At 35.9% G+C, this 17183-nt stretch overlaps 1 protein-coding gene across 1 annotated transcript; it reads right to left on the bottom strand.

Moving 5' to 3' along the window:
• Positions 1 to 441: 441 nt before the first annotated feature.
• LOC117323195 (ras-related protein Rab-13-like) lies at positions 442 to 17068 on the bottom strand. The gene is made up of 7 exons (XM_033878252.1): positions 16333 to 17068; positions 7532 to 7592; positions 6921 to 6981; positions 5710 to 5787; positions 5355 to 5444; positions 4403 to 4468; positions 442 to 3652 (listed from the first exon to the last, which is right to left on the bottom strand). The coding sequence occupies exons 1-7, from the start codon at positions 16481 to 16483 to the stop codon at positions 3368 to 3370; spliced, it is 792 nt and encodes a 263-aa protein (XP_033734143.1). The 5' UTR covers positions 16484 to 17068; the 3' UTR covers positions 442 to 3367.
• Positions 17069 to 17183: the final 115 nt, after the last annotated feature.

The raw sequence follows: 17183 nt of genomic DNA, 5'->3' as shown, positions 1-17183 counted from the left end.
GTGTATAGATACTGAAGGGGATTATGTTTAAAAATAACACACTACAATGTGTCCGGCAAAATTCAAATCCTTCAATATGAGGCTCACAACTTATCAATCAGCCCTCGTATCTTGTCAAAACCAAACTCTGATGTTTGTTTGCCAGGCTTATCTCCCTGTGAACAGCCAGGGTCATTTAACCAAATACTGAACGTATCAGACATGCTACTAGTGAAAACTTACTTTACTGACACTTCACTGAAAGGAAATAGAAATGAATGATCAAATTAATTCCTCAGAGTAAGTACAAAAAGCACTAAAACATACTACTACTAAGATTGTGTACACCTTAATTACATCAACAATATCAACAATACATAAATTAGGACTAGCAACACATGTATATCATAGTTCCTCAAACACAAAGAAAATATACAAACAATACGTATCATCAACTCCAGCTTTGTACACTTTGTTGTAGTTTTATTTTTAAAAACAATTATTTGTTCATTTCTAAATCACAGAGATAAAAAAATTGCATTTGGTCCCAAGAGCTGTAAAAATGTTTGTTCATTGTTTTAAAATACAATTTCCATAAAAAGTAGCAAAGTAGTAATATAATACGTATTACAGGCAATATCTGTATGTCTTTCATCTAACAATGATAATATGTAAAACCTTCAAAAACAGGTATTTATACATATACCTGGCAGCTAAAACAAGAGTCCCAAGGGGCCTGCATCACCTGGATATACTTCAGTGATCATCAGTATTATAACATTACAAAATTATATTTTCTATTTTGGGATCTGTCTGTCTGTGAGTACCATGCAGTACCACACAAAGAAAGTTTGATCGTTTTTTTTTAACCAAATTAATATCCATCAAACCATGTCAAAATTCCTTATATATGACTTGTAGCAGTGTAAAATGATTTACCTTTATGTCCCTAATTGGGCCCTGCCCCTTGAATCCCAAGGGGGCCAGAGTCACTATTTATGCAAAATTTGTTCCCTTTCATAGATAGATGTCGCATCATGGCATAAGCTTATCGGTACTTCGGACCAAATGAGCTAAAATTTGGGGCGGAAAAGATAATTGGATTAAATGGATCAATTTAAGATACTTCTGTAAAACAATAAGGATTGAGATAAACTAATTCAGTTACCAATTCCTTATTCCGTCCCATAATTAGCTAAAGAATATACCTTTCACAATCAATTAAACGATATAAAATAATTTAGAGCAAATAATTCAGAGTGCGAAATTTATCAAAGATATTGATAAAAAGATAATCAAATATACAGACATTTAAAAAAGTCTCATCTGTAAAATAAGGATTTTTTAAGGATGACAGCATTTTATGCCAATAACATTGAATAGTGTTGGTGTGTTTCAACTCTTTACTTTAACAAGCTATTTATTACTTGTGAATGACGTCAAACATGTAACAGAAATTATGTGAATATATAAATACAATTTAAAGAAATATATATGTTTTACAAGTTTCAAGACAATTTACATAAAACTTTATGAAAATTATGCAAACTTATTGTAGTGAATGTCACATGGTTGTCTCCCTTAAACCACTCTCATGCTTCATGAAAATATGTCTGAAAAAATATTGTTTTATTTCAAAATATTAAAAAATATTGTAAACCTAACCCTTTATTTGTGATAGTCAGTAAACTTTCTGACTAAAATAATACTACATCATTTTTTTTGAGAAATTTTGTCTAATGCTGCCAAAAAGCTATATGTTGCTTCAGGAACTGTCAAAAAAAACATTTGATTCAAGTACCTTAATGATTCACAGGTACCCTAGACAACGAAAAAAATGCTGTCCTTTTTCTTATACTTCAGAGATCCTTCAGGTTTGTGGTGATTGTCACGATATGTGGAATTATAGAAATAAAACAGCTAAATGTCATACTTAAAATTTGGGCTCTTGTATATATTTTAAACAATCTCTCCTGAAATTGATGAAAGATGATTTAATTAATGCACCTTTCACTGTGTTGCATACATGCAAACAAAAATGAATAAAAATTTGGCACTTACACATCCTAAAACACAAACAATTAAAATCCAAATTCATAAATAACTAAGTAATACTCCACATTAAGCTTTATACCGACAAGTTCATTGATAAACAGTTCACTGATACATAAACAAATTCACTGATAAACATTTCACTGATACATAAACAAGTATACTGATAAACAAATATTTCACTTAGATGTCTTTGACACTTTCACAAAAAACCTTACATTGTGTGCATTTTTGCTTGTAAACAGACATTTCACTACAATGTTCTCAATACTCATACAAACAATCTATAGTGTGTTCCTATAATCACTCTTTCTGTGTTAATTAATATCTAATAAAATCAATTTCCACATAATAACAATGTGTGGAGAAAGTTCCCTTTGCTATGAATCAACCTCTAACAATATTAGCCCAAGTTTCCTCTGGGCCCAGACAGCCCAAGTTTTTCTCTGACCCTGACACCATGTCTGGTGTAGCCTAGGGCTAGCCCAAGTTTCATCTGGATCTGACACCATGTCCGGTGTAGGACTAGCCCGAGCTTCCACTGGGCCTAACACCATGTCTGGTGTTTTTCTCTGGCCCCGACACCAGACATGGAGTCAATATATGACAAAACTCTATCTGTTCCCAAACATTTTGCATGCTTGGCAATCTTTTTGGACCTTTCTCCAAGAGATTTTCCTCTCTGAGTAAGCTCTGTGGGTGGGCTATCAAAGAATGTGATAATTCCACATGTTCCTTGACACCAGTCAAAGACAGTGATGCTCATTTGTCTTGTTTATTCAAATAGCGTCAAGAGACCAGGGGGATAAAATAATGAATTTCTGATATGTTGTATCAAAATGTTACAGAATGTCAGTCAGACACTGAGACAAAATACAGGTAAATCTATCTGTGAATGACAAATATTCACAGACTGGACGAAACGGAAAAATCTAGCTCAGGGTAGAGTATGTGTAACATTTATCTGTCTATACAGGATAATAGGTAAGTCTCTTATTCCCAGAATCGATGGACTTGGGATATTCTGTCCCTCACTCAAACTCCTCACCAATACACTTACACAGATAAATATCTGTATAGTCAACTCAGTATGACAAGTGGCCGACTTTGGATAACAAACTTGTCAGTTATTTGTTACATTTCATGCATAAATCATAACGAACCTGTAGATGTGTCTCTATAACACATTACACTACAACAGGTGTGAGATGTTTGTTGTTTGTCGTCCTGTATAAGATTTACCGTGTCTCTATAACACATTACATTACACTACAACTGGTGTGAGTTGTTTGTTGTTTGTCGTCCTGTAGAAGATTTACTGTGTCTCTATAACACATTACATTACACTACAACAGGTGTGAGATGTTTGTTGTTTGTCGTCCTGTAGAAGATTTACTGTGTCTCTATCACTGACTGGACCCTCGTAGCCACTACTGTTATGTCCATTTGTGTGTTGATAATCCACTTTCTGTTCCAGTTTGAACTTGTTGGCGTTGCTGTCTGTCGGTGTCAGTGTCGTTATCCCTCCCTCGTGTATCCTATCACTGAAGCTGATGTCCGATAACTTTAATGTCTTGTTCATTTCCACCTCCAGCACCGCCTTACATAATGTGTACAACGCCTGTCAGAGGAGAATAAATATGACCAATGTTAAAAACAACAATGTATGATTTTTGAAAAAATAGCTAAAAATAGAAACAATCCTCACAGACAGGATGCTGTAGTTTTGATGAATGTTGACTGATTGTTGAATTTGATTTTGCTATATGTCACCTAAATACTAAGCATTGGATTAAATTTTATCTTTCATCAGTCAAAACTATTTTCAAGAGGTGCTGTAAGAAAACAAAATATAGATGTACTATGTTATGACACTTGTTTCTGTCTACATCCACATTCGATGGGCTAACTGAAATGTAAATACAATAATGTGTACTAGTATATGATGTAAACTTTGATTTGTTTTATTTAAATTTGAATATCCCCTACCCCCACCCCAAAAAAGAAATCCTGGGTGTCAATGTCAGAGAACCCATTTTGCCCTTAACCTTTAGACCCTTTAACGGTGACATGACCTTGACCATTGGACCCAGTGACCTTGATATTTGGTCAGTTTACTTAATGTAAATACCAACTGCACTTCATGTCATATAGGGATTGAATGGATTTTTTTTTCATTTTCATTACAGCTTGCTATCTATACATATCTTCCGATGTGCGCGTTAGTGGATGGACAAATGGATGGACGGACGGAGAGATAACTATAGGGCACCTGTTTCTCTGATACAGGGCCTTAATAAACAGGAATGGTAAATTAGATTTGAATTGGTTTTACACAAACTCCAGAATAAGGTGGCCATGCTATCTATACCTGTTCCAGATTCCCTGAAGACTTGGCACTGGTTTCAAAGAACAGGAGATTATTTTCTTCAGCAAACTGTAAAAGAGGACACACAATTAAAGGCATGGTCTACATCAGAAACCCTGTCAATATCAGCTGTTGTAAAAGCACACAAGAGAGTTTCTAAAACTTCTGATAAAAGTTTTATAAATCGAAGATGTACCTTTACTCCAACATTGAAATCAAAGTCAACATCAATAACACAATGTTATGTTTCTTTTTGCTGAAATTACAGAAAACATCAAAAAAGAACTCTAAATTTTATCGTTTTCCACAGATGTCTACAGATGCCTTACATGTAAATGATTCAAAATGTTGATGGCAATGATGGGTCATAAAACACCTTTCCAATGGGGGATTTGGTTTGGTTTGTTTTTGTTTAACATCCTATTAACAGCCAGGGTCATTTAAGGACATGCCAGGTTTTGGAGGTGGAGGAAAGCCGAAGTACCCAGGGAAAAACCACCGGCCTATGGTCAGTACCTGGCAACTGCCCCACGTAGGTTTCGAACTCGCAACCCAGAGGTGGAGGGCTAGTGTTAAAGTGTCGGGACACCTTAACCACTCGGCCATCACGGCCCCTATGGGGGAACTATTATTGTTATTTTGCAGAAAAAGATAACAAGAATCTTTTTAAATTTCTTGATATCACATGTATTTGATTCATTGCTCATTGAAGAAACATTGAAACAATTATTATAATAAACTATAAAATGTCTGTGAGACATAAATGTCCCCGCTGTCACTTGACACCCCGAAACAAAGTTTGGTGAGAATAGCATCAGCAGTTTGTGAGACTTAGAGCTTGATACATTGCATTGGGACAGGACAGAACGGGACAGGACCGGACGGACATGGGTAACACTGTATGCCCCCCATTTCATGGCAGGGTGGCGGGATGGCGGGGGGTTTAAAAACCTACCCTAGTTGCCTCCTTGGTTGTAACCATCCGTCTCAGCTGCTGGTCAGTCTTATTACCCAGTAACATTATCTGGACATCTTCATTTGCAAACTAAGGATAAACAAAGCATATTATACACATATCTATACATGTATTATTCAAATATTTAAATCACTTTAAAATAGACTAAGAAAAATAAAATAAATTCTGGATTTACCTCCCCTTAGCTGCCCAAACAATCAGCATCAGGCCTTATCTGGGAGGTTGTTCCCCTTCAGTGTAATTGAGAATATCTGGGACAACCATATTATAGTTTTTTAACTGTTGTGGTGTAAAAGATGTCTAAACTAACATTAAAACTGGACAATAGATTTACCTGGTGAATATAGGACAGCCATTTCGGCACTGCTTCATATGACTGTCGACTTGTTATATCATACACTAGAAGAATTCCCTACAAATAAAGAAATGTTAAGATAAATCCCTGTTTTATACTCAAGCTGTCCAGCTGAACATGTCAATCATTTTATATACTGTTGTAAAACATACACAGTGTATAAGTGTTAACTAGAAAATTGATCCAATTACTAATTCACACGCGATTGTTAAAGAGGCTTGCCCGCAGAGAGATCAGAAAAATTGGCTAATAGAAAAAGATTTTTTACACATGACAGATTGTTGGAATTGTTGAGTTTTTCATTTTATTTTCCTTATAAAACGCTGAAAAGTGATATTAAAACCTCATTTTTTAAATATTATTTATTTAATCGCAACCCGCAATAAGTCCCCGCTATAAAGTGAAGTCTAATTTGATTGACACATCAAAGAAACAAGCACGTGCACAGTGCTGCACACTGATAACTTCAAAGGCAGCGGCGATTTACAAAGAAGATTTGCCGTTATATTCCATACATTTCCCTCTCAGGTTGAGTTTTATAACGTCTTTTAAATACATATTCTGTAATTGTTTTCAAGAAATAAAGTCGGAAAGCCTATAATTTTGTCACATAGAAACGTGTACTGAAGTTTATTTAGTGATCGGAGATGTGCCGTTTACTGGTCCGTCTGCGGGTAAGCCTCTTTAAGGTTAATGTGAAGTATACAGTATAGATGAAACAAAAACAAATGAAGTTAAACATTGGTGATCGTTACCGATACATGTGTAGTGATTTCCTTTTACACCCAACATTCTAAATTCTAAACTCAAGGACATGGTACCAAAAATAAATTTATTAGATGGCCAGAAAGCCATTTATCATATTTGACATGGTAAAAATAGTACAACAGACAAATTTATGTATATAATTGTAGGAAGTCCAAATCATTCTGACGTTTTATCAACTGGTTTTTTATTTTACATTAGTTTGGCATTGATTAAACAATAAAAATAAACTTCAGAATAATCCAGACAACTTGTTAGGATATGTATTGATATTAATTTTACTTTTGTTTAATATTTCACACATATTTACACCAACACAGTGTGTCACATATACTAAGAAAGGTTAATCAGACATATACATTTTTGTATGTCTTGTCCTAGTAGAGAAGTTTTCAATTTACACAATTTTCTGACCGTTTTCTCACCTGTGCTCGCCTGTAAAACTGTTTGGTGATTGACTCAAATCTCTCCTGTCCAGCTGTGTCCCTGTTAAAACCAAATATTAAACTAGAAAATGTCTGTAAGACAATGGCAATGAACAAATAATGCTCAAAAACGTGTTTTCCTTATACAAACTACTATAGAAAATTTACCCCCTCCCAAGGGGGAAACTTGAGACCCTAGGGTTATATAATTCACATTTTCGATAAAGCACCTCAAGACCTTTCTACCTGTGAAGAGTATTCGATTCAATCATCTCTGGGAGTTAAGAAAAAGATTTTTGAAATTTTGGTCAATTTGACCCTTTCTGGCCCCGCCCTTTAGGCCCCTGGGGGGTGGGTCCATAGAATTCACAAAAATTTTTGTTGACTTGTAGCCAAGGAAGCTTCCTCCTAAATTTCATTGAATTTGGTTCAGCAGTTTTGGAGAAATCGATATTGTAAATTGGTTCTGACAAACAAAGCACGACGGACGACACATGAGGATGGACAAAAGGCAATTAGAACAAGTCACTTAAGACTTTGTCTTAGGTGACCTTAAAATATCTGGGTCAGACTTTGTTCCCGATCATTATTAACTCTCTACTCAGACTTACCATATCTGGGCCTTCACCACTTTGTCGTCCACTTCTACACGCCTCAGTTTGAAGTCCACACCTGTCAACAGAAAATATCCAGTATCAATACACCTAGCTACCATATCATGATTATAATATTTTAGTAACTCTTCTTAAGAATAGAAACTTATCTCTGTCTCAAACTTTGTGATTACTTCTATCCGTTAAGGATATTGATAGCATCAATTAAAATCATAAAGTCTTGGACATATACATATCAGAAGCCCAATTGGATTAAAATCAATTTCTAAAATGTCTTTAATGTACACTATAGTTTGAAGTGAAAGTGTAAGAATATAACATGAGACCTCTGAGGGATCTTGGTGCCCACCATGGAATGACCTTTATTTGATCTCTGTAAGACTAATCTTTTCTCTACTTTTCTCTTTTTCCTCCTAATCATATGAAAACAAGAGGAACCTACATAATAAATACAGTGTATAAGAAAGATCCATCAATAACTCGTTAAGAAATAGTGATAACAAACTTCAACTTAAACAAAACGAATATGAAATTCAAGAAATATCCATGAAGAATTCAAAATGGAACATGCACAACTAGTGACCAAGGGGAACCTACTGGTGAAATTTGAGAAAGAACTTTCCTTGAAATAGTGATAACAAACTTCAATTGTCAAAATTCGAAATGGCTGCCTGTTGGCCATCTTGTTTTCTGATCGATCCTAAAATGGAATACGAACAACTAAACACCAAATAGAATCTACATATCCAATTGGGAAAGATCCATGGGGACTTTTCTGAGAAATAGCGACAACAAGAAATGCTAAAGCAATTTGAAAAGCCCATCATCTGATGATGGTAGGCTAAAAATATTGTTTGAATACCTATCATTTTAGACACTATGTGTACTCAAATTTATTGCAGTTTTGTAAGATGCAATGAGCATGATCACCCTCCAAAATTATTGATCGTTTTAACCTACCTACTCTATTTTTTTCATATATTCGCCAGGAAACAAACGTTTCAGTTGTGTGGCCTAAATGTGTCATCAATAAATTTATCAACACAAACTAATGTGATACCAAATTGAATACAAAGACACTTGAATGACATATTAAATTTCTAGGGAATCCAAATCTTCCATCAAATGTGGGACCTTAAGTGAGGAAAACAATACAAGTAGTCCATTATGTTTTCGGTTAATTTTCATACAATATGATAATGAATTAAACAATTTTCAGTACCAGTATTAATTGAAGAAATTTGATACATGTTTAATTTGATGATGATTAAAAAAGTCAATATAACTGACACAAATAAATGATTGTTAAGTAACATACACCTGATACAGTGATCAATCCACAGGTAAACAGAAGCCAGGTAAACACAGGTACGCTGCCGCAGGTGATATAAGTTCACCGCAATCTCACCTTTACGTTAATCAAATCACCACAAAAGAGAAAGGTGTCTTTGTAATATAGTTTCTGCATCATTTATCATCACCAAATTAGATTTCGGTCTCTCGATAATACAGCCCTGTATACACTGGGCCAGGTAAATACATGGCCAGGTACACAGGGCCAGGTACACAGAGACCCAGATAAACCTGCTACCTGGTTCTCTACACCTTAAGGCATGATACCAAGGATGGAGAATCTACAAGGTCCACAAGAAAAAATTCCTTTGCTGGACGGAATCAAATTGATCTCAGAAAGAGAAATTTCTTTGGACCAGCAATGAAAATCCAAGGCTTCTGTATACATATCTTCATTCTTCACTTAATCCTTTGACAATGTTATTTATCAAATGTGGTATCATTTTTACTGAAATGCAATAGACATGGTTGGGCTAATTACCATGCATGGGTTTTTAATTGGATGATTATGGTATATGTCCTTACTAATACATAGTCATAGCAACAGCGCTATCACAATGATGTTACAAATTTAAGTACATACTGTACAATGGGTGCCTTTCGATCGTTACATGTCTATATATAGGTATGCTATGTTATTGAAAAAAAAAGGTAGATAGTTCCTTTCATGTTTTTGCACGATGTTGTGATCTTCTGATAGTATCAACAATAAATACACAGCAGGAAACATCTCCGGAAGGTATTAAATGACAACGGATTTTACACTGTGAATTCTTTTAACTCTTATATATTAACCACAACAATTCACAACAGGGATGAGCAAGTATGACATATATACTGCAGCCTATCCCAGCTCCAGTTACACCTCAGTCTTATACTTACCAGTGTACACAGACATAACTGGCTCATCTTTCTCAGATTTAAATCCTAACATTCTTTATTAAATCTACTTTCAAAGTTCCTTTTCAAGTTAGAATCCCTAATTCAACAGAGACAGATGATAAATGTTACTTTCATAGCTTTTTCTTGATAAGCAGGGCAGACAAGTTGGTTAAGAATGTGTCAGTAACCCGTGTCAGTAACCTGTGTCATTAACCGTGTCATTACCCGTGTCAGTAACCCATGTAAGTAACCGGTGTCATTAACCCATATCAATAATGCATGTCAGTAACCCGTGTCATTACCAATGTCAGTAACCTGTGTCAGTAACGTGTGTCAGTAACCTGTGTCAGTAACGTGTGTCAGTAACCGTGTCATTACCTGTGTCAGTAACCCGTGTCATTACCTGTGTCAGTAACGTGTGTCAGTAACCTGTGTCAGTAACGTGTGTCAGTAACCGTGTCATTACCTGTGTCAGTAACCTGTGTCAGTAACCGTGTCATTACCTGTGTCAGTAACGTGTGTCAGTAACCTGCGTCATTACCTGTGTCAGTAACCTGTGTCAGTAACCGTGTCAGTACCTGTGTCAGTAACCTGTGTCAGTAACCTGTGTCAGTAATGTGTGTCAGTAACCGTGTCATTACCTGTGTCAGTAATCTGGTGTGTCAGTAACCCGTGTCATTAACCCATGTCAATAATGCATGTCAGTAACCGTGTCATTACCTGTGTCAGTAACCCGTGTCAGTAACCGTGTCATTACCTGTGTCAGTAACCCGTGTCAGTAACCCGTGTCATTACCAATGTCAGTAACCTGTGTCAGAAACCTGTGTCAGTAACGTGTGTCAGTAACCTGTGTCAGTAACCTGTGTCAGTAACCCGTGTCAGTAACCTGTGTCAGTAACGTGTGTCAGTAACCCGTGTCATTACCTGTGTCAGTAACCTGTGTCAGTAACCTATGTCAGTAACCGTGTCATTACCTGTGTCAGTAACCTGTGTCAGTAACCCATATCAATAATGCATGTCAGTAACCCGTGTCATTACCAATGTCAGTAACCTGTGTCAGTAACCCATGTCAGTAACCTGTGTCAGTAACCTGTGTCAGTAACCTGTGTCAGTAATGTGTGTCAGTAACCGTGTCATTACCTGTGTCAGTAACCGTGTCATTACCTGTGTCAGTAACCAATTAAATGTGTCAGTAACCGTGTCATTACCTGTTTCAGTAACCCGTGTCAGTAACCTGTGTCAGTAATGTGTGTCAGTAACCGTGTCAGTAACTCATGCCAGTAACCTGTGTCAGTAACCTGTGTCATTACCTGTGTCAGTAACCCGTGTCAGTAATCTGTGTAAGTAGCCCATGTCAGTAACCCGTGTCATTACCCATGTCAGTAATCTGTGTAAGTAACCCACGTCAGTTGCCCGTTATTCCAGGAGTGTACTAAAAGAAATCTTATACAATATTAATATCAGATAGTAAACAAATCATTATCAGACAAATCCAAAAGATATTACATGTACCATTATTTCATCTACTTATTTTCTGGTCAGACATCTTTTCTAGAAATCCCCTAGAATAAAGCCCCTTCTCAGACCAAGAGTCATGCTTATGTGTCGGACACTTGGCTAATTACAGGATAAATACGGTATGGTATATCAGATGTCTGAGCTTGAGTTATAGTTTATGTGTTGGTCCCCTGGACTAATTACAGGATAAATACGGTATATATCATATGTCTGAGCTTGAGTTATAGTTTATGTGTTGGTCCCCTGGACTAATTACAGGATAAATACGGTATATATCAGATGTCTGAGCTTGAGTTATAGTTTATGTGTTGGTCCCCTGGACTAATTACAGGATAAATACGGTATATATCAGATGTCCGAGCTTGAGTTATAGTTAATGTATTGGTCCCCTGACTTATTACAGGATAAATACGGTATATATCAGATGTCTGAGCTTGAGTTATAGTTTATGTGTTGGTCCCCTGACTTATTACAGGATAAATACGGTATATATCAGATGTCTGAGCTTGAGTTATAGTTTATGTGTTGGTCCCCTGGACTTATTACAGGGTAAATATGGTATATATCAGATGTCTGAGCTTGAGTTATAGTTTATGTGTTGGTCCCCTGGACTTATTACAGGGTAAATATGGTATATATCAGATGTCTGAGCTTGAGTTATAGTTTATGTGTTGGTCCCCTGGACTTATTACAGGATAAATACGGTATATATCATATGTCTGAGCTTGAGTTATAGTTTATGTTGGTCCCCTGGACTTATTACAGGATAAATACGGTATATATCATATGTCTGAGCTTGAGTTATAGTTTATGTGTTGGTCCCCTGACTTATAACAGGATAAATACGGTATATATCAGATGTCTGAGCTTGAGTTATAGTTTATGTGTTGGTCCCCCTGGACTTATTACAGGGTAAATACGGTATATATCAGATGTCTGAGCTTGAGTTATAGTTTGTGTGTTGGTCCCCTGGACTTATTACAGGATAAATACGGTATATACCAGATGTCTGAGCTTGAGTTATAGTTTGTGTGTTGGTCCCCTGGACTTATTACAGGATAAATACGGTATATATCAGATGTCTGAGCTTGAGTTATAGTTTATGTGTTGGTCCCCTGGACTTATTACAGGATAAATACGGTATATATCAGATGTCTGAGCTTGAGTTATAGTTTATGTGTTGGTCCCCTGGACTTATTACAGGATAAATACGGTATATATTAGATGTCTGAGCTTGAGTTATAGTTTATGTGTTGGTCCCCTGGACTTATTACAGGATAAATACGGTATATATATGTCTGAGCTTGAGCTATAGTTTATGTGTTGGTCCCCTGGACTTATTACAGGATAAATACGGTATATATCAGATGTCTGAGCTTGAGTTATAGTTTATGTGTTGGTCCCCTGACTTATTACAGGGTAAATATGGTTTGCATTATTAGGATTTCTGATGTCTGTTTTGTAACAAACATAATATACAGACCCTAGGGTTGAGAACTCGTGCCAAGTCCCTGTGGTATATCTGGCCCATGTTTCAGTGTACACATGTTGATGCTGTGATTTTTCTCCAATTATGGACATTCCCTTACTAATGCTTTCTTTATAAAGCATGGTGTCAGATATATTTCACAAAGGTTTGAATGAGCATGAACAATTTCTCCAAAATAACACTGTTTCTCATGCAGAAGAACAGGAAATTGTATTAGGACTTCAAACAGCCCTTTCTAAATAGATTACCTCTAGCAGTCATCTTCAATCTGACAAATTGACTGGCTACTTTGACTTTGGTAATCAAAATCTAATAATCTAATAAAATATTTGCTTTACGGTAATTTACACACAATACAATGAATTAACAATATACAGATATACAACAAAATCTGTCCTAATCAAGCCTCGGAATATTCTTATGTCACATTTTCAGTAATTGACAATAATTGACCATATACAATATCCCAGGCCAGATCCATATATGGACACTGCAAGGTCACATTTTCCAAGGGTCTATGCCGAAGCTCAACTAATTTTCTCCTTTGTAATCAACAAGTGATCAGATACTACTGAGACGACTGAATGAAATGTATTTTCATTGAAACTACGGGTACTGGTAAAATATTTGGGAATTTAAATTACCAGACACTCCTAAAATATCAACTTACTGAAATCATAAATGTTTGAAACAGGAGATTAGGAGCATTTTCACTATTATATAACAAGCATAAATATATACTTTAGGCAAGTTAAAGCTATAGAATACGATCCATTAACAAATCTCACTTACTCAATTTTTGCAATAAATAGAAAATAATGTGCAACAAATAAATGTAATGTACAGTGCCAAGTGGTCTTAAATAAAATTTAATATTTTTGCTAAAAGTACAATAAATAAAATTAAAAGCCAAATATAGAAAAGGTATTTGAACTATACATTTATTTACAGTTAAAAAAAAAGAAATTCCCTTTTAACAATTCATATCTTAATGAATTTGTGTATATAACAATGAAATCACTGACATGCCTTACACATTTCATCCTTTGCAATATTTACAGACATTTACCGTAACCAAACAAAGGCTAATTAACAGATTTGCTTGTGTGTTGTGTATTTTGTTGAAATGTAAACTATGAACAAACTGATAAACTACATACTTGACTGATCTGTGTGTACACAATATAAGTATTGTCTACATCCGAGTCGAGAAGTATGTCCTGTAATATCCTATGTAGTCAGCTTATATTTACACCTAAACCTTTTTTCTGGCACCAATTCAATCTTTTTTTTTTAATTTACAGTTTTGATTATTTTGGTTGATAAACTTTGAGTACATGTGCTATTTTTATACAGTAAGTATCTGTTTACCTGTGATTTTTAAAATCCAGACATTGCTGTTAAAAATGATAATTACAGTACTTTGATAGAACTTGTGAACTTGGCATAAATTACAGTGTATTCAGAGTTTGTGTCAAGCCCCTGAGAAGCATGGTGAAAGGAAATGTACCAAACTGAAACATCAATATAATTTGACAGTTTTATAACACTTCTAGGTGAAAATCTGTCCTTGGCTCCTGGTGAAAATCACACCAATACTTATTTAAATGTAAGAACCTATTTATATGTAAATGAATAATAAATTGAATTGGAATGAATATAATTACATATATCATTTATTAGCATGGGAAGTCATTTCCTGTATCAATCAGTTTAAACCTCTGCCTGACAACCCCTGGAGACCCCTCCTGATTTGTGAATACTGAATACTAGCCTCCTTATTTTTTATATTGTAAGTCCTCAGACTCATTTCCAATTTGATTTTGCCAAAAATTTCAATTCGATAAAGGATTAACATATACTACTCCTCGAATCCTTTTGGGAAAATATCTGTAGAAAAGGAACTCTACACCTTCCAATTCCAATTGATTATTTTAATGTCAAAATCAATCATTATCATGACTGTTTAAACAATCAGTGGCACACAGCAAAATTAATTACTTTTAAACCTTATTAATGAAATGTTTTAGATTTTTTAATTGCTATTATAACTTTGCACATTCATCATACATTTATCAAGCTTGTAAATAAATTCAATTTCTATAAGACACAATTTTTTCTGGCTCCTTCAAGATTATAGCACTGATTATGGATATTTACATCCACTTAAATATACCCATGTTTGATAATAATCAAGAACTGGCTGAATATATCATTATGTTTTATGATGTAACGTTGCCAGTCTGTAGTCAGTAAACCACAGCGAATCATGATGTCAGATTGGACACAATTTGCTCTGATAAATCTGTGAAGTTGATCTCTGCCTGAAGCTACAATCTGTGTTTAGGTCGACAGATATTCCGGGGCCACTGAACCACAGGTAGGTCAGCCTAACAATAATCTAAGTCTGTGGTCAGACAGTCACAGGTGATGTGGCTAATCAACCAGAGATAGGTAGAACATAGACACAGCTAATGGCAAAATCTGATAAGCCAAGTCGTGTTTAACGTGTCAAAACCTCAGCACTATCAGTCAAGGGTTCCACTCAGTAAATCTTACATCCATGTCTTTTATTGTGAAGAGCCCAAGTACCATTAGATCTATTGATTTACACCATCTGCTTCCAAATTTTCCAAAAAGCTTGGAATATTTTATATTGAAGCTGACAATCTTCAAAATAAAAAAATATTTCATAAATACTGATTTTTTTTTTACTTTTGTAACAAATAAGCAGCCTTTTATGAAGAAAATAAATTAAGCATCATATTATCAAGCTAACTAAGCTATATCAGTTCTATGCAATGTCCCGATCTTGTGAAAATATTTTTTAATCTTGTATAAATATTATGACAAAGACTATAATATCAACAGTGTCAGTCTGCTTACACTGCTCTGATTCATGGACTGACCACCAGCTAAACTGACCACACCTGATGGTCTGTGTGACCCAAACATGGCCTATCAATCCATCTTCTGAAATGCTTCAAGCACAATTTCTTCACCAAGCCAAACACTTGCAGTATGGTATAGGTCCGATCACAGGGACCTGAAGGTTGTGATTATAAACAGTAGAGAAATGACACAGGGACCAGGGAATTAGATGTAGGCCTTGTCATTGGTACAACATAGGAATCAGCTGTGTACCTGACAAGTTGCGTTAGCAGAACCTAGCTGAGAATGACGTTCTAGTAGGACAGGGGCAAAGGGACCAAAGAATCTAATTGAATTAGCTGTGTACCTGACAAGTTGGGTTAGCATGACCTAGCTGAGAATGATATTCTAGTAGGGCAGGGTCAAAGGGACCGGAGTCACGTTAGTACAGGGCATGGTCACAAGGACTATTACCTGGTAAATCCTCTACACTGAGGGTGTGACGAAGAACCTCAATTGACGGGGTAAGATTCTTGACAGTCCAACCTGAAGCTACACATTGAATGGCTACCTAAGTAAAGTAACTGTTCCTTACAGTAAAGTTTGAGGTAACTTACCGCAGTCAATGTTATTATCAATAAGATGTAATACACACCATCCCTCTGACAGATTACGCTGTACTTACCAATAGTGGTGATATGCGTGTCCATAAACTCGTTGTTGGCGTAACGACAAAGGAGACATGTTTTACCAACTCCTGTCTCTCCGACCAACAGCAGTCTCTGAAGTAAATCATATCGTTTTGACATGGAACGTCTCACTCCTCTTCCTTCCATCCCTTTTTTTTTTTTTAAATCCAAGTTACGATCTTAAAACTTTCACTGTACCATGTAAATGGTCTATAGAAATATCAGAAAATATCTTTAAGATTCACATTGTGAAAGTTTCATTTTCGGAAAATGATAAATCTAAGACCGTTGTTTTGATAATAGATAAAATCCCAGTAATGTTTTGATATTCTGACAAAGGAATTGTCCTGATCAGCTGTCGGGTGTTTTCATCCTAATCCTTTGTTGAAGAGTCCCATCATTGTCAGTGCGATCCGTTTAAATAACACTAGTTCAACTAAACTCGGCTCGAGTTTGAATTGAAATTAGCACAACAGAAGCTGTCTACGGTGTAAATAAACGGCCTGTATTCCTCAAAGTATTACACAGTCAGGTGACGACTATTGTGTCATTTTAGATCACTATTTCAAGGTTGACAGACGACAGTGTTCGCCTGGGATCAGCTCAGTGTCTCGTGTACTGATGTGGACGGGGAGGAAGTATCATTGGGCTGCGATACGTATCTCGGCTGGTCATGATTTACCGACACACTTACCCACAAATTCCACACGTCATGGCCCGTTACCTTCCCCAACACTAAGTCCGGAAGGCCGAGCGGTCCACTAAAGGGGGACAATTCTAGTTTCGGTTTGACTACTCGGACAGTAGCACGTTTTGACAGACGGGGCTACTAGGCCCGATTTGTGAT

The sequence above is a fragment of the Pecten maximus genome, chromosome 3, assembly GCF_902652985.1.
Source record: "Pecten maximus chromosome 3, xPecMax1.1, whole genome shotgun sequence".
In the NCBI taxonomy this organism is placed as follows: Eukaryota; Metazoa; Mollusca; class Bivalvia; order Pectinida; family Pectinidae; genus Pecten; species Pecten maximus.
This window is presented reverse-complemented; position numbering and strand designations above follow the sequence as displayed.

What these genes read in the sequence shown, in the direction of transcription:
- LOC117323195 (XM_033878252.1), bottom strand. Translation starts at nt 16,483, where the DNA reads ATGGAAGGAAGAGGAGTGAGACGTTCCATGTCAAAACGATATGATTTA. An exon ending in CACGCATATCACCACTATTG is followed by an intron (nt 7,593 to 16,332) that starts GTAAGTACAGCG and finishes TTCTGTTGACAG; the next exon opens with GTGTGGACTTCAAACTGAGG. An exon ending in AGTTTTACAGGCGAGCACAG is followed by an intron (nt 5,788 to 6,920) that starts GTGAGAAAACGG and finishes CTTTATTTGTAG; the next exon opens with GGAATTCTTCTAGTGTATGA.